This window comes from Oncorhynchus kisutch, unplaced genomic scaffold, assembly GCF_002021735.2.
Source record: "Oncorhynchus kisutch isolate 150728-3 unplaced genomic scaffold, Okis_V2 scaffold634, whole genome shotgun sequence".
In the NCBI taxonomy this organism is placed as follows: Eukaryota; Metazoa; Chordata; class Actinopteri; order Salmoniformes; family Salmonidae; genus Oncorhynchus; species Oncorhynchus kisutch.
In genome coordinates this window covers 196,708-218,604 of record NW_022262579.1, presented here as the reverse complement: position 1 = coordinate 218,604, position 21,897 = coordinate 196,708, and the positions used below count along the sequence as shown (strand labels likewise).

The 21,897-nt window shown below is 36.6% G+C and overlaps 1 protein-coding gene across 1 annotated transcript in view; it reads right to left on the bottom strand.

The window, feature by feature from the left end:
- The window catches only part of LOC109885762 (disintegrin and metalloproteinase domain-containing protein 12), a 137,516-nt gene that overhangs the window by 90,692 nt on the left and 24,927 nt on the right, over positions 1-21,897 (bottom strand). Inside the window, exons 2-3 of the mRNA XM_031815798.1 lie at positions 19,000-19,121; positions 2,717-2,790 (exon numbers count right to left, since the gene is read on the bottom strand). Coding sequence (XP_031671658.1) covers positions 2,717-2,790; positions 19,000-19,121 — 196 coding nt within the window. The remainder of the gene's footprint in view (positions 1-2,716; positions 2,791-18,999; positions 19,122-21,897) is intronic.

Below are 21,897 nucleotides of genomic sequence, written 5' to 3'. Positions count from 1 at the left end.
AGTACCATACAGTACCATACAGTACCATACAGTATCATACAGTACCATACCATACAGTACCATACAGTACCATACAGTACCATACCATACAGTACCATACAGTACCATACCATACAGTACCATACAGTATCATACAGTACCATACAGTACCATACAGTACCATACAGTACAGTATCATACCATACAGTACCATACAGTACCATACAGTACCATACAGTACAGTATCATACCATACAGTACCATACAGTACCATACAGTATCATACAGTATCATACCATACAGTACCATACAGTACCATACAGTACCATACAGTATCATACAGTATCATACCATACAGTATCATACAGTATCATACAGTACCATACAGTACCATACAGTACCATACAGTACCATACCATACAGTACCATACAGTACCATACAGTACCATACAGTACCATACCATACAGTACCATACAGTATCATACAGTACCATACAGTATCATACCATACAGTACCATACAGTACCATACAGTACCATACCATACAGTACCATACAGTATCATACCATACAGTACCATACAGTACCATACAGTATCATACCATACAGTACCATACAGTACCAAACAGTATCATACCATACAGTATTATACAGTATCATACAGTACCATATAGTACCATACAGTACCATACAGTACCATACAGTACCATACCATACAGTACCATACAGTACCATACAGTATCATACCATACAGTACCATACAGTATCATACCATACAGTACCATACAGTACCATACAGTACCATACAGTACCATACCATACAGTACCATACAGTACCATACAGTACCATACAGTACAGTATCATACCATACAGTACCATACAGTACCATACAGTATCATACAGTACCATACAGTACAGTATCATACCATACAGTATCATACAGTACCATACAGTATCATACAGTACCATACAGTACCATACAGTACAGTATCATACCATACAGTATCATACAGTACCATACAGTATCATACAGTACCATACAGTACCATACAGTACAGTATCATACCATACAGTACCATACAGTACCATACAGTACAGTACCATACAGTACCATACAGTACCATACAGTACCATACAGTATCATACAGTACCATACCATACAGTACCATACAGTACCATACAGTACCATACCATACAGTACCATACAGTACCATACCATACAGTACCATACAGTATCATACAGTACCATACAGTACCATACAGTACCATACAGTACAGTATCATACCATACAGTACCATACAGTACCATACAGTACCATACAGTACAGTATCATACCATACAGTACCATACAGTACCATACAGTACAGTACCATACAGTACCATACAGTACCATACAGTATCATACAGTACCATACCATACAGTACCATACAGTACCATACAGTACCATACCATACAGTACCATACAGTACCATACCATACAGTACCATACAGTATCATACAGTACCATACAGTACCATACAGTACCATACAGTACAGTATCATACCATACAGTACCATACAGTACCATACAGTACCATACAGTACAGTATCATACCATACAGTACCATACAGTACCATACAGTATCATACAGTATCATACAGTACAGCAATCAACATACCCGAATCTCCTCTAGGCAATCAACATACCCCAATCTCCTCTAGGCAATCAACATACCCCACTCTCCCTTAGGCAATCAATATACCCCACTCTCCCCTAGGCAATCGACGTACCCCACTCTCCCCTAGGCAATCAATATACCCCACTCTCCCCTAGGCAATCAACGTACCACTCTCTCCTCTAGGCAATCAACATACCCCACTCTCCCCTAGGCAATCAACGTACCACACTCTCCTCTAGGCAATCAACGTACCACACTCTCCTCTAGGCAATCAACATACCCCACTCTCCCCTAGGCAATCAACATACCCCACTCTCCCCTAGGCAATCAGAGTACCCCAATCTCCCCTAGGCAATCAGAGTACCCCCAATCTCCTCTAGGCAATAGGGTGCCATTTGAGACAAAACCAGACTTTCTCTCCATGTCTGTTTCCCAGTCACACAGCTTTGGCCACAACCCCAGTCAAGCCCTAGCCGCAGGCAGAGGCAGAGGTACCTCAAGTGTCACCAATTAGTCTCTCTTAGAAAAGTCGCTAACATGTTGTTGTCAAAGCCCGAGTATACGTGTGTGTCTGCATGTGTGCGTGTGTGCGTGTGTGTGTGTGCGCACGTGTGTGTGCGCACGTGTGTGTGTGTGTGTGCGCGTGTGTGCATGTATGTGTGCGTGTGTGTGTGCGCGTGTGTCTGTGTGTGTGTGTGTGTGTGCATGTGTGCGTGTGTGCGCGTGTGTGTGTGCGCGTGTGTGTATGAATGTGTGCGTGTGTGTGTGCGTGCATGCGCGCGTATGTGTGTGTGTGTGTGTGCGTGCATGCGTGTGTGTGTGTGTGCGTGTATGCGTGCGTGTGTGTGTGTGTGCGTGCGCGTGTGTGTGTGTGTGTGTGTGTGTGTGTGTGTGTGTGTGTGTGTGTGTGTGTGTGTGTGTGTGTGTGTGTGTGTGTGTGTGTGTGTGTGTGCGTGCGTGTGTGTGTGTGTGTGTGTGTGTGTGTGTGTGTGTGTGTGTGTGTGTGCGTGTGTGTGTGTGTGTGTGTGTGTGTGTGTGTGTGTGTGTGTGTGTAGCCAGAGTAGGTCAGGGACTTACTGGTTTTTCTCCAGAATCAGGAGCAGCTGTTCCTCCTCTGTTTCTATCAGCACCTTCAGAGACGCAGGATGGCCCTGAAATCACACCGGAAGACGGCTATTACATGATGCCGATTAAATCAAATCGAAGTTGATTGGTCACGTTCGCAGGATTCGGCGAGGTGTAAACCAGGAATGAGATTGGTTACTTGGTACTACCTCGCGACATATCAACGAAGTCAACATAACAATAATAACAAAAACACAATATAGTAATAAAAAAAAGTGGTGGGATAAACACGTATTAAAAAGTATAATATTATATAATATATATATATATATCATTATTATCAGATGAGCTTTTAGAAAGGAGACCCAGAGAGGTCAAGGACACAGACACTCGGCTGCTGTTAAAGGAAGACGTGGACAGCAACAGCCTCCTGGACTGTCTTGTCATGAGAGACCTCGGACATTTATTTAATTTGGTTCTAAACAGACAGTCTACTGATTAGCGCTGGTGGGCGGCAGGGTAGCCTAGTGGTTAGAGAGGGGCGGCAGGGTAGCCTAGTAGTTAGAGTGTTGGACTAGTAACCAGCAGGTAGCCTAGTGGTTAGAGAGGGGTGGCAGGGTAGCCTAGTGGTTAGAGGAGGGAGGCAGGGTAGCCTAGTGGTTAGAGAGGGGAGGCAGGGTAGCCTAGTGGTTAGAGAGGGGAGGCAGGGTAGCCTAGTGGTTAGAGAGGGGAGGCAGGTAGCCTAGTGGTTAGAGGGGGGAGGCAGGTAGCCTAGTGGTTAGAGAGGGGGAGGCAGAGTAGCCTAGTGGTTAGAGGGGGGAGGCAGCTAGCCTAGTGGTTAGAGAGGGGAGGCAGGGTAGCCTAGTGGTTAGAGAGGGGCGGCAGGGTAGCCTAGTGGTTAGAGAGGGGAGGCAGGGTAGCTTAGTGGTTAGAGAGGGGAGGCAGGGTAGCTTAGTGGTTAGAGAGGGGAGGCAGGTAGCCTAGTGGTTAGAGAGGGGAGGCAGGGTAGCCTAGTGGTTAGAGAGGGGAGGTAGGGTAGCCTAGTGGTTAGAGAGGGGAGGTAGGGTAGCCAAGTGGTTAGAGAGGGGAGGTAGGGTAGCCTAGTGGTTAGAGAGGGGAGGCAGGGTATCCTAGTGGTTAGAGAGGGGAAGGAAGGTAGCCTAGTGGTTAGAGAGGGAAAGCAGGTAGCCTAGTGGTTAGAGGGGGGAGGCAGGTAGCCTAGTGGTTAGAGAGGGGAGGCAGGGTAGCCTAGTGGTTAGAGGGGGGGGAGGCATGTAGCCTAGTGGTTAGAGGGGGGAGGCAGGTAGCCTAGTGGTTAGAGAGGGGTAGCCTAGTGGTTAGAGAGGGGAGGCAGGTAGCCTAGTGGTTAGAGAGGGAAGGCAGGTAGCCTAGTGGTTAGAGAGGGGAGGCAGGGTAGCCTAGTGGATAGAGAGGGGAGGCAGGTAGCCTAGTGGTTAGAGGGGGGAGGCAGGTAGCCTAGTGGTTAGAGAGGGGAGGCAGGTAGTCTAGTGGTTAGAGAGGGGAGGCAGGTAGCCTAGTGGTTAGAGAGGGGAGGCAGGTAGCCTAGTGGTTAGAGGGGGGAGGCAGGTAGCCTAGTGGTTAGAGGGGGGAGGCAGGTAGCCTAGTGGTTAGAGGGGGAGACAGGTAGCCTAGTGGTTAGAGAGAGGAGGCAGGGTAGTCTAGTGGTTAGAGAGGAGAGGCAGAGTAGTCTAGTGGTTAGAGAGGGGAGGCAGGGTAGCCTAGTGGTTAGAGAGGGGAGGCAGGGTAGCCTAGTGGATAGAGAGGAGAGGCAGGGTAGTCTAGTGGTTAGAGCTTTGGTCTAGTAAACCCGAAAGTTTGCATAGATCAAATCCCCCGAGCTGACAAGGTTAAAAATATGTCACCCACTATTCCCCGGTAGGCCGTCATTGTAAATAAGAATTTGTTCTTAACCTACGTGTTAAATAAAGTAGGTTGATAATGCAATTTAACACGAGAGATGATCTGTTGTGATGGAAAGGACAACACCTCAACTAATGACATTGGTACTCACCATCACAGCGTTCACAACAGTCAATATCTTTAATATTCAAGTAGCGCTTGTTAAAAACTATGAGCCGGAACCATCCAGCGCTATTCTGATTCCAGAAGCTACCCAGCTCTATTCTGCTTCCAGAAGCTACCCAGCTCTATTCTGCTTCCAGAAGCTACCCAGCTCTATTCTGCTTCCAGAAGCTACCCAGCTCTATTCTGTTCCAGATGCTACCCAGCTCTATTCTGCTTCGAGAAGCTACCCAACTCTATTGTGCTTCCAGAAGCTACCCAGCACTATTCTGATTCCAGAAGCTACCCAGCTCTATTCTGTTCCAGAAGCTACCCAGTTCTATTCTGCTTCCAGAAGCTACCCAGCTCTATTCTGCTTCCAGAAGCTACCCAAATCTATTCTGCTTCCAGAAGCTACCCAGCACTATTCAGATTCCAGAAGCTACCCAGCTCTATTCTGCTTCCAGAAGCTACCCAGCTCTATTCTGCTTCCAGAAGCTACCCAGCTCAATTCTGCTTCCAGAAGCTACCCAGCTCTATTCTGCTTCCAGAAGCTACCCAGCGCTCTTCTGCTTCCAGAAGCTACCCAGCTCTATTCTGCTTCCAGAAGCTATCCAGCTCTATTCTGCTTCCAGAAGCTACCCAACTCTATTCTGTTCCAGAAGCTACCCAGCGCTCTTCTGCTTCCAGAAGCTACCCAGCTCTATTTTGCTTCCAGAAGCTACCCAACTCTATTCTGCTTCCAGAAGCTACCCAGCTCTATTCTGCTTCCAGAAGCTACCGAACTCTATTCTGTTCCAGAAGCTACCCAGCTCTATTCTGTTCCAGAAGCTACCCAACTCTATTCTGTTCCAGAAGCTACCCAACTCTATTCTGTTCCAGAAGCTACCCAGCTCTATTCTGCTTCCAGAAGCTACCCAGCGCTATTCTGTTCCAGAAGCTACCCAGCTCTATTCTGCTTCCAGAAGCGACTGGGTTTAAGGGGCCAATAACGGATTCACTTCCTCTCAAATAATGAATTTGTCTGAAACCCTTTTCAGGCGCTGATGTATCTCAGAGGCGCTGCATTGGGGATTAGCTTTATGTTTTAATACCGTTTGCCATTAATCCTGACTCTCAGCCCCGACCCTCATCACCTCAGAGGTACAGCTCTCTGTCTTTCTGTGAGTGTGTGTGTTTGTGTGTGTGTGTGTCTCAGCACCTCAGAGTTATAGCTCTGTAAGGTGCCATGTGTCTGCCTGAGAGAAATGAGAAATGGCCCTGAATCATACCTCTCTCTCTCTCTCTCTCTCTCTCTCTCTCTCCCTCCCTATCACTCTCTTTCTTCCTCCCTCCCTCCCTACCTCTCTCTCTCTCTCTTCCTCCCTCCCTACCTCTCTCTCTCTCTTCCGCCCTACCTTTCTCTTTTCTCCCTCCATCCTCTCTACCTTTCTCTCTCTGTCCTCCCTATCTCTCTCTCTCCCTCCCAACCGTTCTCTCTCTCTCTCTCTCTCTCTCTCTCTCTCTCTCTCTCTATCCTCCCTACCTCCCTCTCTCTAGCCTCCCTACCTCTCTCTCCCTCCCTACCCCTCTATCTCCCTCCCTTTCTCTCTCTCTTTCTCCCTCCCTACCTCTCTCTCTCTATCCTCCTATCTCTCTCTCCCTCCCTACCTCTCTCTCTCTATCCTCCTATCTCTCTCTCTCCTCCCTATCTCTCTCTCTCACATACATTCTCTCATTCTATCTCTCTATATCACACACACACAAAAACAAACACACTCACACATACACACAAACACATGCACATACACAAACACACATAAACACAAACTCAAACACACACACTCACAGAAACACACACATACACACACACACACACACACACACACACACACACATAAACACAGACGGACACATGCACGCACACACACAAGCACACACTCTCACTGTGAGGTCCTGTTTAGGTCAATGACTCAGGAGGGGAAGAGCAATGCCTTGTAGGCCAAGTCATCCATCCCTTTACAACAGCTATATACTATACAGAGTAGACTATATACCAACAGCTATATACTATACAGAGTAGTAGACTATATACTATACAGAGTAGTAGACTATATACTATACAGAGTAGTAGACTATATACTATACAGAGTAGTAGACTATATACTATACAGAGTAGTAGACTATATACTATACAGAGTAGTAGACTATATACTATACAGAGTAGTAGACTATACCAACAGCTATATACTATACAGAGTCATCCATCCCTTTACAACAGCTATATACTATACAGAGTCATCCATCCCTTTACCAACAGCTATATACTATACAGAGTAGTAGACTATATACTATACAGAGTAGACTATACCAACAGCTATATACTATACAGAGTAGTAGGCTATACCACAGCTATATACTATACAGAGTCATCCATCCCTTTACCAACAGCTATATACTATACAGAGTAGTAGACTATATACTATACAGAGTAGTAGACTATATACCAACAGCTATATACTATACAGAGTAGTAGACTATATACCAACAGCTATATACTATACAGAGTAGTAGACTATATACTATACAGAGTAGTAGGCTATACCACAGCTATATACTATACAGAGTAGTAGACTATATACCAACAGCTATATACTATATAGAGTCATCCATCCTTTACCAACAGCTATATACTATACAGAGTAGACTATATACCAACAGCTATATACTATACAGAGTAGTAGACTATATACTATACAGAGTAGTAGACTATATACTATATAGAGTAGTAGACTATATACTATACAGAGTAGTAGACTATATACTATATAGAGTAGTAGACTATATACTATACAGAGAAGTAGACTATATACTATATAGAGTAGTAGACTATATACTATACAGAGAAGTAGACTATATACTATATAGAGTAGTAGACTATATACTATACAGAGTAGTAGACTATATACTATATAGAGTAGTAGACTATATACTATACAGAGTAGTAGACTATATACTATACAGAGTAGTAGACTATATACTATATAGAGTAGTAGACTATATACTATACAGAGAAGTAGACTATATACTATATAGAGTAGTAGACTATATACTATACAGAGTAGTAGACTATATACTATATAGAGTAGTAGACTATATACCAACAGCTATATACTATATAGAGTCATCCATCCCTTTACCAACAGCTATATACTATACAGAGTAGTAGACTATATACCAACAGCTATATACTATACAGAGTAGTAGACTATATACCAACAGCTATATACTATACAGAGTCATCCATCCATTTACCAACAGCTATATACTATACAGAGTCATCCATCCCTTTACCAACAGCTATATACTATACAGAGTAGTAGACTATACCACAGCTATATACTATACAGAGTAGTAGACTATATACCAACAGCTATATACTATACAGAGTAGTAGACTATATACTATACAGAGTAGTAGACTATATACTATATAGAGTAGTAGACTATATACTATATAGAGTAGTAGACTATATACTATACAGAGTAGTAGACTATATACTATACAGAGTAGTAGACTATATACTATATAGAGTAGTAGACTATATACTATACAGAGTAGTAGACTATATACTATACAGAGTAGTAGACTATATACTATACAAAGTAGTAGGCTATATACTATACAGAGTAGTAGACTATATACTTTATAGAGTAGTAGACTATATACCATAGATATATACTATATAGAATGGTAGACTATATACTATACAGAGAAGTAGACTATATACTATACAGAGTAGTAGACTATATACTATACAGAGAAGTAGACTATATACTATATAGAGTAGTAGACTATATACTATACAGAGAAGTAGACTATATACTATACAGAGTAGTAGACTATATACTATACAGAGTAGTAGACTATATACTATATAGAGTAGTAGACTATATACTATACAGAGTAGTAGACTATATACTATACAGAGTAGTAGACTATATACTATACAGAGTAGTAGACTATATACCATAGATATATACTATATAGAGTAGTAGACTATATACGATATAGAGTAGTAGACTATATACTATACAGAGTAGTAGACTATATACTATATAGAGTAGTAGACTATATACTATATAGAGTAGTAGACTATATACTATACAGAGTAGTAGACTATATACTATACAGAGTAGTAGACTATATACTATATAGAGTAGTAGACTATATACTATACAGAGTAGTAGACTATATACTATACAGAGTAGTAGACTATATACTATACAAAGTAGTAGGCTATATACTATACAGAGTAGTAGACTATATACTTTATAGAGTAGTAGACTATATACCATAGATATATACTATATAGAATGGTAGACTATATACTATACAGAGAAGTAGACTATATACTATACAGAGTAGTAGACTATATACTATACAGAGAAGTAGACTATATACTATATAGAGTAGTAGACTATATACTATACAGAGAAGTAGACTATATACTATACAGAGTAGTAGACTATATACTATACAGAGTAGTAGACTATATACTATATAGAGTAGTAGACTATATACTATACAGAGTAGTAGACTATATACTATACAGAGTAGTAGACTATATACTATACAGAGTAGTAGACTATATACCATAGATATATACTATATAGAGTAGTAGACTATATACGATATAGAGTAGTAGACTATATACTATATAGAGAAGTAGACTATATACTATACAGAGTAGTAGACTATATACCATAGATATATACTATATAGAGTAGTATACTATATACGATATAGGGTAGTAGACTATATACTATATAGAGTAGTAGACTATATACTATACAGAGTAGTAGACTATATACTATACAGAGAAGTAGACTATATACTATATAGAGTAGTAAACTATATACTATATAGAGTAGTAGACTATATACTATACAGAGAAGTAGACTATATACTATACAGAGTAGTAGACTATATACTATACAGAGTAGTAGACTATATACTATATAGAGTAGTAGACTATATACTATATAGAGTAGTAGACTATATACTATATAGAGTAGTAGACTATATACTATACAGAGTAGTAGACTATATACTATACAGAGTAGTAGACTATACTATATAGAGTAGTAGACTATATACTATATAGAGAAGTAGACTATATACTTTACAGAGAAGTAGACTATATACTATACAGAGTAGTAGACTATATACTATATAGAGTAGTAGACTATTACTATACAGAGTAGTAGACTATATACTATACAGAGTAGTAGACTATATACTATACAGAGTACTAGACTATATACTATACAGAGTAGTAGACTATATACTATATAGAGTAGTAGACTATATACTATATAGAGTAGTAGGACTATATACCATAGATAATATACTATACAGAGTAGTAGACTATATACTATATAGAGTAGTAGACTTATACTATACAGAGTAGTAGACTATATACCATAGATACTATATACTATACAGAGTAGTAGACTATATACTATATAGAGTAGTAGACTATATACTATACAGAGTAGTAGACTATACTATATACGAGTAGTAGACTATATACTATATCAGAGTAGTAGACTATATACTATACAGAGTAGTAGACTATATACTACATAGAGTAGTAGACTATATACTATACTAGAGTAGTAGACTATATACTATACAGAGAAGTAGACTATATACTATACAGAGTAGTAGACTATATACTATACAGAGTAGTAGACTATATACTATATAGAGTAGTAGACTATATACTATCTAGAGTAGTAGACTATATACTATACAGAGAAGTAGACTATATACTATACAGAGAAGTAGACTATATACTATACAGAGAAGTAGACTATATACTATACAGAGAAGTAGACTATATACTATACAGAGAAGTAGACTATATACTATACAGAGTAAGTAGACTATATACTATACAGAGTAGACTATATACTATACAGAGTAGTAGACTATATTACTATACAGAGAAGTAGACTATATACTATACAGAGTAGTAGACTATATACTATATAGAGTAGTAGACTATATACTATACAGAGAAGTAGACTATATACTATACAGAGTAGTAGGCTATATACTATATAGAGTAGTAGACTATATACTATACAGAGAAGTAGACTATATACTATATAGTGTAGTAGACTATATACTATACAGAGTAGTAGACTATATACTATATAGAGTAGTAGACTATATACTATATAGAGTAGTAGACTATATACTATACAGAGTAGTAGACTATATACTATATAGAGTAGTAGACTATATACTATACAGAGAAGTAGACTATATACTATACAGAGAAGTAGACTATATACTATACAGAGTAGTAGACTATATACTATACAGAGTAGTAGACTATATACTATACAGAGTAGTAGACTATATACCATAGATATATACTATACAGAGAAGTAGACTATATACTATACAGAGAAGTAGACTATATACTATACAGAGTAGTAGACTATATACCATAGAGATATACTATACAGAGAAGTAGACTATATACTATACAGAGAAGTAGACTATATACTATACAGAGTAGTAGACTATATACTATACAGAGTAGTAGACTATATACTATACAGAGTAGTAGACTATATACTATATAGAGTAGTAGACTATATACTATACAGAGAAGTAGACTATATACTATACAGAGAAGTAGACTATATACTATACAGAGTAGTAGACTATATACTATACAGAGTAGTAGACTATATACCATAGATATATACTATACAGAGAAGTAGACTATATACTATACAGAGAAGTAGACTATATACTATACAGAGTAGTAGACTATATACTATACAGAGAAGTAGACTATATACTATACAGAGTAGTAGTCTATATACTATACAGAGTAGTAGACTATATACTATACAGAGTAGTAGACTATATACCATAGATATATACTATATAGAGTAGTAGACTATATACTATATAGAGTAGTAGACTATATGCTATACAGAGTAGTAGACTATATACTATATAGAGTAGTAGACTATATACTATATAGAGTAGTAGACTATATACTATATAGAGTAGTAGACTATATACTATATAGAGTAGTAGACTATATACTATACAGAGAAGTAGACTATATACTATACAGAGAAGTAGACTATATACTATACAGAGAAGTAGACTATATACTATACAGAGAAGTAGACTATATACTATACAGAGAAGTAGACTATATACTATACAGAGTAGTAGACTATATACTATACAGAGTAGTAGACTATATACTATACAGAGAAGTAGACTATATACTATACAGAGTAGTAGACTATATACTATATAGAGTAGTAGACTATATACTATACAGAGAAGTAGACTATATACTATACAGAGTAGTAGGCTATATACTATATAGAGTAGTAGACTATATACTATACAGAGAAGTAGACTATATACTATATAGTGTAGTAGACTATATACTATACAGAGTAGTAGACTATATACTATATAGAGTAGTAGACTATATACTATATAGAGTAGTAGACTATATACTATACAGAGTAGTAGACTATATACTATATAGAGTAGTAGACTATATACTATACAGAGAAGTAGACTATATACTATACAGAGAAGTAGACTATATACTATACAGAGTAGTAGACTATATACTATACAGAGTAGTAGACTATATACTATACAGAGTAGTAGACTATATACCATAGATATATACTATACAGAGAAGTAGACTATATACTATACAGAGAAGTAGACTATATACTATACAGAGTAGTAGACTATATACTATACAGAGAAGTAGACTATATACTATACAGAGTAGTAGTCTATATACTATACAGAGTAGTAGACTATATACTATACAGAGTAGTAGACTATATACCATAGATATATACTATACAGAGAAGTAGACTATATACTATACAGAGAAGTAGACTATATACTATACAGAGTAGTAGACTATATACTATACAGAGTAGTAGACTATATACTATACAGAGTAGTAGACTATATACTATATAGAGTAGTAGACTATATACTATACAGAGAAGTAGACTATATACTATACAGAGAAGTAGGACTATATACTATACAGAGTAGTAGACTATATACTATACAGAGTAGTAGACTATATACCATAGATATATACTATACAGAGAAGTAGACTATATACTATACAGAGAAGTAGACTATATACTATACAGAGTAGTAGACTATATACTATACAGAGAAGTAGACTATATACTATACAGAGTAGTAGTCTATATACTATACAGAGTAGTAGACTATATACTATACAGAGTAGTAGACTATATACCATAGATATATACTATACAGAGAAGTAGACTATATACTATACAGAGAAGTAGGACTATATACTATACAGAGTAGTAGACTATATACTATACAGAGAAGTAGACTATATACTATACAGAGAAGTAGACTATATACTATACAGAGTAGTAGACTATATACTATACAGAGAAGTAGACTATATACTATACAGAGTAGTAGTCTATATACTATACAGAGTAGTAGACTATATACTATACAGAGTAGTAGACTATATACCATAGATATATACTATATAGAGTAGTAGACTATATACTATATAGAGTAGTAGACTATATACTATACAGAGTAGTAGACTATATACTATATAGAGTAGTAGACTATATACCATAGATATATACTATACAGAGTAGTAGACTATATACTATATAGAGTAGTAGACGATATACTATACAGAGTAGTAGACTATATACCATAGATATATACTATACAGAGTAGTAGACTATATATTACATAGAGTAGTAGACTATATACTATACAGAGTAGTAGACTATATACTATATAGAGAAGTAGACTATATACTATACAGAGTAGTAGGACTATGTACTATACAGAGTAGTAGGCTATATACTATATAGAGTAGTAGACTATATACTATATAGAGTAGTAGACTATATACTATATAGAGTAGTAGACTATATACTATACAGAGTAGTAGACTATATACTATATAGAGTAGTAGACTATATACCATAGATATATACTATACAGAGTAGTAGACTATATACTATATAGAGTAGTAGACGATATACTATACAGAGTAGTAGACTATATACCATAGATATATACTATACAGAGTAGTAGACTATATATTATATAGAGTAGTAGACTATATACTATACAGAGTAGTAGACTATATACTATATAGAGTAGTAGACTATATACTATACAGAGTAGTAGACTATATACCATAGATATATACTATATAGAGTAGTAGACTATATACTATATAGAGTAGTAGACTATATACTATATAGAGTAGTAGACTATATACTATACAGAGTAGTAGACTATATACTATACAGAGTAGTAGACTATATACTATACAGAGTAGTAGACTATATACCATAGATATATACTATATAGAGTAGTAGACTATATACGATATAGAGTAGTAGACTATATACTATATAGAGAAGTAGACTATATACTATACAGAGTAGTAGACTATATACTATACAGAGTAGTAGACTATATACTATACAGAGAAGTAGACTATATACTATATAGAGTAGTAGACTATATACTATATAGAGTAGTAGACTATATACTATATAGAGTAGTAGACTATATACTATATAGAGAAGTAGACTATATACTATACAGAGAAGTAGACTATATACTATACAGAGTAGTAGACTATATACTATATAGAGTAGTAGACTATATACTATACAGAGTAGTAGACTATATACTATACAGAGTAGTAGACTATATACTATACAGAGTAGTAGACTATATACTATACAGAGTAGTAGACTATATACTATATAGAGTAGTAGACTATATACTATATAGAGTAGTAGACTATATACCATAGATATATACTATACAGAGTAGTAGACTATATACTATATAGAGTAGTAGACTATATACTATACAGAGTAGTAGACTATATACCATAGATATATACTATACAGAGTAGTAGACTATATACTATATAGAGTAGTAGACTATATACTATACAGAGTAGTAGACTATATACTATACAGAGTAGTAGACTATATACTATATAGAGTAGTAGACTATATACTATACAGAGTAGTAGACTATATACTACATAGAGTAGTAGACTATATACTATATAGAGTAGTAGACTATATACTATACAGAGAAGTAGACTATATACTATACAGAGTAGTAGACTATATACTATACAGAGTAGTAGACTATATACCATAGATATATACTATACAGAGAAGTAGACTATATACTATACAGAGAAGTAGACTATATACTATACAGAGTAGTAGACTATATACTATACAGAGAAGTAGACTATATACTATACAGAGTAGTAGTCTATATACTATACAGAGTAGTAGACTATATACTATACAGAGTAGTAGACTATATACCATAGATATATACTATACAGAGAAGTAGACTATATACTATACAGAGAAGTAGACTATATACTATACAGAGTAGTAGACTATATACTATACAGAGTAGTAGACTATATACTATACAGAGTAGTAGACTATATACTATATAGAGTAGTAGACTATATACTATACAGAGAAGTAGACTATATACTATACAGAGAAGTAGACTATATACTATACAGAGTAGTAGACTATATACTATACAGAGTAGTAGACTATATACTATACAGAGTAGTAGACTATATACCATAGATATATACTATACAGAGAAGTAGACTATATACTATACAGAGAAGTAGACTATATAATATACAGAGTAGTAGACTATATACTATACAGAGAAGTAGACTATATACTATACAGAGTAGTAGTCTATATACTATACAGAGTAGTAGACTATATACTATACAGAGTAGTAGACTATATACCATAGATATATACTATATAGAGTAGTAGACTATATACTATATAGAGTAGTAGACTATATACTATACAGAGTAGTAGACTATATACTATATAGAGTAGTAGACTATATACCATAGATATATACTATACAGAGTAGTAGACTATATACTATATAGAGTAGTAGACGATATACTATACAGAGTAGTAGACTATATACCATAGATATATACTATACAGAGTAGTAGACTATATATTACATAGAGTAGTAGACTATATACTATACAGAGTAGTAGACTATATACTATATAGAGTAGTAGACTATATACTATACAGAGTAGTAGACTATATACCATAGATATATACTATATAGAGTAGTAGACTATATACTATATAGAGTAGTAGACTATATACTATATAGAGTAGTAGACTATATACTATACAGAGTAGTAGACTATATACTATACAGAGTAGTAGACTATATACTATACAGAGTAGTAGACTATATACCATAGATATATACTATATAGAGTAGTAGACTATATACGATATAGAGTAGTAGACTATATACTATATAGAGAAGTAGACTATATACTATACAGAGTAGTAGACTATATACTATACAGAGTAGTAGACTATATACTATACAGAGTAGTAGACTATATACCATAGATATATACTATATAGAGTAGTAGACTATATACGATATAGAGTAGTAGACTATATACTATATAGAGAAGTAGACTATATACTATACAGAGTAGTAGACTATATACTATACAGAGTAGTAGACTATATACTATACAGAGTAGTAGACTATATACCATAGATATATACTATATAGAGTAGTAGACTATATACTATACAGAGTAGTAGACTATATACCATAGATATATACGATATAGAGTAGTAGACTATATACTATATAGAGTAGTAGACTATATACTATACAGAGTAGTAGACTATATACTATACAGAGAAGTAGACTATATACTATATAGAGTAGTAGACTATATACTATATAGAGTAGTAGACTATATACAATATAGAGAAGTAGACTATATACTATACAGAGAAGTAGACTATATACTATACAGAGTAGTAGACTATATACTATATAGAGTAGTAGACTATATACTGTACAGAGTAGTAGACTATATACTATACAGAGAAGTAGACTATATACTATATAGAGTAGTAGACTATATACTATACAGAGAAGTAGACTATATACTATACAGAGAAGTAGACTATATACTATACAGAGTAGTAGACTATATACTATACAGAGAAGTAGACTATATACTATATAGAGTAGTAGACTATATACTATACAGAGAAGTAGACTATATACTATACAGAGAAGTAGACTATATACTATATAGAGTAGTAGACTATATACTATACAGAGAAGTAGACGATATACTATACAGAGAAGTAGACTATATACTATACAGAGAAGTAGACTATATACTATATAGAGTAGTAGACTATATACTATATAGAGTAGTAGACTATATACTATACAGAGAAGTAGACTATATACTATATAGAGTAGTATACTATATACTATACAGAGTAGTAGACTATATACTATACAGAGTAGTAGACTATATACTATACAGAGTAGTAGACTATATACTATATACAGTAGTAGACTATATACTATATAGAGTAGTAGACTATATACTATATAGAGTAGTAGACTATATACTATACAGAGTAGTAGACTATATACCATAGATATATACTATATAGAGTAGTAGACTATATACTATATAGAGTAGTAGACTATATACTATATAGAGTAGTAGACTATATACTATATAGAGTAGTAGACTATATACTATACAGAGTAGTAGACTATATACTATACAGAGTAGTAGACTATATACTATACAGAGTAGTAGACTATATACCATAGATATATACTATATAGAGTAGTAAACTATATACGATATAGAGTAGTAGACTATATACTATATAGAGAAGTAGACTATATACTATACAGAGTAGTAGACTATATACTATACAGAGTAGTAGACTATATACTATATACTATACAGAGTAGTAGACTATATACCATAGATATATACTATATAGAGTAGTAGACTATATACGATATAGAGTAGTAGACTATATACTATATAGAGTAGTAGACTATATACTATACAGAGTAGTAGACTATATACTATACAGAGAAGTAGACTATATACTATATAGAGTAGTAGACTATATACTGTACAGAGTAGTAGACTATATACTATACAGAGAAGTAGACTATATACTATATAGAGTAGTAGACTATATACTATACAGAGAAGTAGACTATATACTATATAGAGTAGTAGACTATATACTATACAGAGAAGTAGACTATATACTATATAGAGTAGTAGACTATATACTATACAGAGAAGTAGACTATATACTATACAGAGAAGTAGACTATATACTATATAGAGTAGTAGACTATATACTATACAGAGAAGTAGACGATATACTATACAGAGAAGTAGACTATATACTATACAGAGAAGTAGACTATATACTATATAGAGTAGTAGACTATATACTATATAGAGTAGTAGACTATATACTATACAGAGAAGTAGACTATATACTATATAGAGTAGTATACTATATACTATACAGAGTAGTAGACTATATACTATACAGAGTAGTAGACTATATACTATACAGAGTAGTAGTCTATATACTATACAGAGTAGTAGACTATATACTATACAGAGTAGTAGACTATATACCATAGATATATACTATACAGAGAAGTAGACTATATACTATACAGAGAAGTAGACTATATACTATACAGAGTTGTAGACTATATACTATACAGAGAAGTAGACTATATACTATACAGAGTAGTAGACTATATACTATACAGAGTAGTAGACGATATACTGTACAGAGAAGTAGACTATATACTATATAGAGTAGTAGGCTATATACTATACAGAGTAGTAGACTATATACTATACAGAGTAGTAGACTATATACTATATAGAGTAGTAGACTATATACTATATAGAGTAGTAGACTATATACTATATAGTGTAGTAGACTATATACTATATAGAGTAGTAGACTATATACTATACAGAGTAGTAGACTATATACTATATAGAGTAGTAGACTATATACCATAGATATATACTATATAGAGTAGTAGACTATATACGATATAGAGTAGTAGACTATATACCATAGATATATACTATATAGAGTAGTAGACTATATACCATAGATATATACTATATAGAGTAATAGACTGAGTATCGCCTCTGTTTCACTATTGTTTCTTCAGTTTAATTCCAGGCTATGATTTGATAGCCAATAGGCATCTTGTGTAGACCCGCCCTGGTTGATATTGACCTGTGATTGGAGCAGACTGACTGGTCTCCATTCTTCTCCGACCAATAGGAGAGGTACAGTTGTCCCGTAGTGTTTCAGCTTGGCGGTAGACCTCTGCTGATTGGTTGTAGCAAGTGGTCTCCCTGTGGATGAGAGAAGTAAAACAGATTAGAAGAAGTAATGAGACTTGGCTGACGTACTCACCCAATCACATTGACATTGAGCGTCTGTAGAGATTCAGCTCAGTCAACAAAGAAGATGACCTACAGAAACAACAAGATAGTGCTCACTTCAATGAGGAAAGACATCCACTTGGATGACAGTGGACATACTCATCCCCATTCAAATTTACAGGGAGTGTATCAGTCTGGCGAAACTGACGTTGGTTTAACATAGACGGCAACCTCGTTCTTCACTGAGCTGTTTTCCTGCAGGCACTTGTAAAGCGGATCTGTCATCCCATCCCCATTATGAAGACCTGGGGGGGGGGGGGACCATTGTAACAGTTAAACTGTACATGGTAGAACAGGGTTTGACATGGTACTTAACCTTGCAATACAGGATGTCACAATTACATATAATTACTGTAGTCCTATCTGACAGACAGACCGTGCAAATAGCACCTTGTGTTGCAGCTGACAAGATAATGAAATCGTAAAAATGGCAGACATCAAAAAAACAAAACTCGGAGTTCTTTCAAGACATCTGTTTTTGTGCTTTTATATAGACTGTCAGTTAGCACAAAGAGCCTGACACACACACACACACACACACACACACACACACACACACACACACACACACACACACACACACACACACACACACACACACACACACACACACACACGCGCACGCACGCACGCACGCACGCACGCACGCACGCACGCACACACACACACACACACACACACACACACACACATCACTAATCACTAGTAGCATTTAGACATCAAGGGATGAGAAGAAATGTCAGTCTCCCTGGAAACCAGAACCATCCCATCATCACAAGCTGATGTTCATTTGAATAATTATGTTGGGGGGGGTTCTAAGCATTCTGAGCCTGAGTATTCCAAGCTTGGATTGCTTCCTTGTATCTCGTGGGGTTTAGGACATATATTTTGGCAGTCTATTCCTTGTGTCTCTTGGGGTTGGGCCATAGGTTTGAGGCCTCTGAGCTTGGATTGGCTCCTTGTGTCTCTTGGGGTTTGGGCTATAGGTTTGGGCCATAGGTTTGGGCTATAGGTTTGGGCTATAGGTTTGGGCCATAGGTTTGGGCCCTCTAAGCTTGGATTGGCTCCTTGTGTCTCTTGGGGTTTGGGCCATAGGTTTGGGCCATAGGTTTGGGCCATAGGTTTGGGCTATAGGTTTGGGCCATAGGTTTGGGCCATAGGTTTGAGGCCTCTGAGCTTGGATTGGCTCCTTGTATCTCATGGGGTTTGGGCCATAGGTTTGGGCTATAGGTTTGGGCCATAGGTTTGGGCCATAGGTTTGGGCACTCTAAGCTTGGATTGGCTCCTTGTGTCTCTTGGGGTTTGGGCCATAGGTTTGGACCCTCTGAGCTTGGATTGGTCTTTGTATCGCTTGGGGTTTGGGCCATAGGTTTGGGCCATAGGTTTGGGCCATAGGTTTGGGCCCTCTGAGCTTGGATTGCTAGTGATCTCTGTGATAACCACATGGAGTTGGGGGATCTGAGCCTTCTAAGATTTGGTTATTCTCCTTCTGTGTGGTCTGCTTATCTACTCTCTGAGGAGTGTTCTGTTCTGTCTGTCTGAGTTAAGTGAGACCTAATGGTCCCTGTCCTAAGAGCTCTGGGGCTTCAGTCGATTATGGCTGGCCACATTTTCCCCCAAAATCCAATACCGGCCAGGCACTGTGTATCGCCTGAGGAGCTTGAGGAGGGTGAGGTAAAAGAGAAGGGCAGCTATACAGAGTGTTTTGCCACTCAGGACTGTGACCGAGACAGCAATCTCCATTTAAAACTCCATCATGAACTCACACACAGACACACTGGCTCCAGAATCCAATAGCAGGGTACTTAAAGACCGTGCTAACATGATCTCTACTAATCCAATAGCAGGGTGCTTAAAGACCATGCTAACAGGATCTCTACTAATCCAATAGCAGGGTGTTTAAAAACCATGCTAACAGGATCTCTACTAATCCAATAGCAGGGTGTTTAAAAACCATGCTAACAGGATCTCTATTAATCCAATAGCAGGGTGTTTAAAAACCATGCTAACAGGATCTCCACTACAGTAATCAGCTCTCCTCAGACTAGTGGGGAAATTGAAACCTAGGACTGTGTCTAAAATGATACCCTATAGGCCCTGGTCCAAAGTAGTGCACTATATAGGGAATGGGATGCCATTTGGGAGGCACCCTGGAGATCCAGTGGCTTGTCTTAACACAGAACAGTTTATTGCCTCCATTTGTCTCAGGACAAACATTGTGAATCTATTGTTTGTTTGTTCTTCTGGATGAGAATCTCTCTCTCAAAGACTGATCTATTCCAGACCGATGGATTCCCTCCGTGTGTTTGTTCTTCTGGCTAAGACTCTCTCTCTCAAAGACTGATCTATTCCAGACCGATGGATTCCCTCCGTGTGTTTGTTCTTCAGGCTAAGACTCTCTCTCTCTCTCTCTCTCTCAAAGACTGATCATTTCCAGACCGATGGATTCCCTCTGTGTGTTTGTGTGACTGACTGATTTGTTTTTGGTCATTATGCGGTCGGTCAGTCGGTCGGCTGTGTTCGTGTGTGGGCTTAGAGGAAGTGTGTGTGGGGAGTGGGGGGGGGCTTAGAGGAAGTGTGTTTCAGAAGGGGAACTGAAGGATATTGACCGTCCGTCCAGCGTGTTTCAGAGGGGGAACTGAAGGATATTGACCAGCTTGTTTCAGAGGGGGAACTGAAGGATATT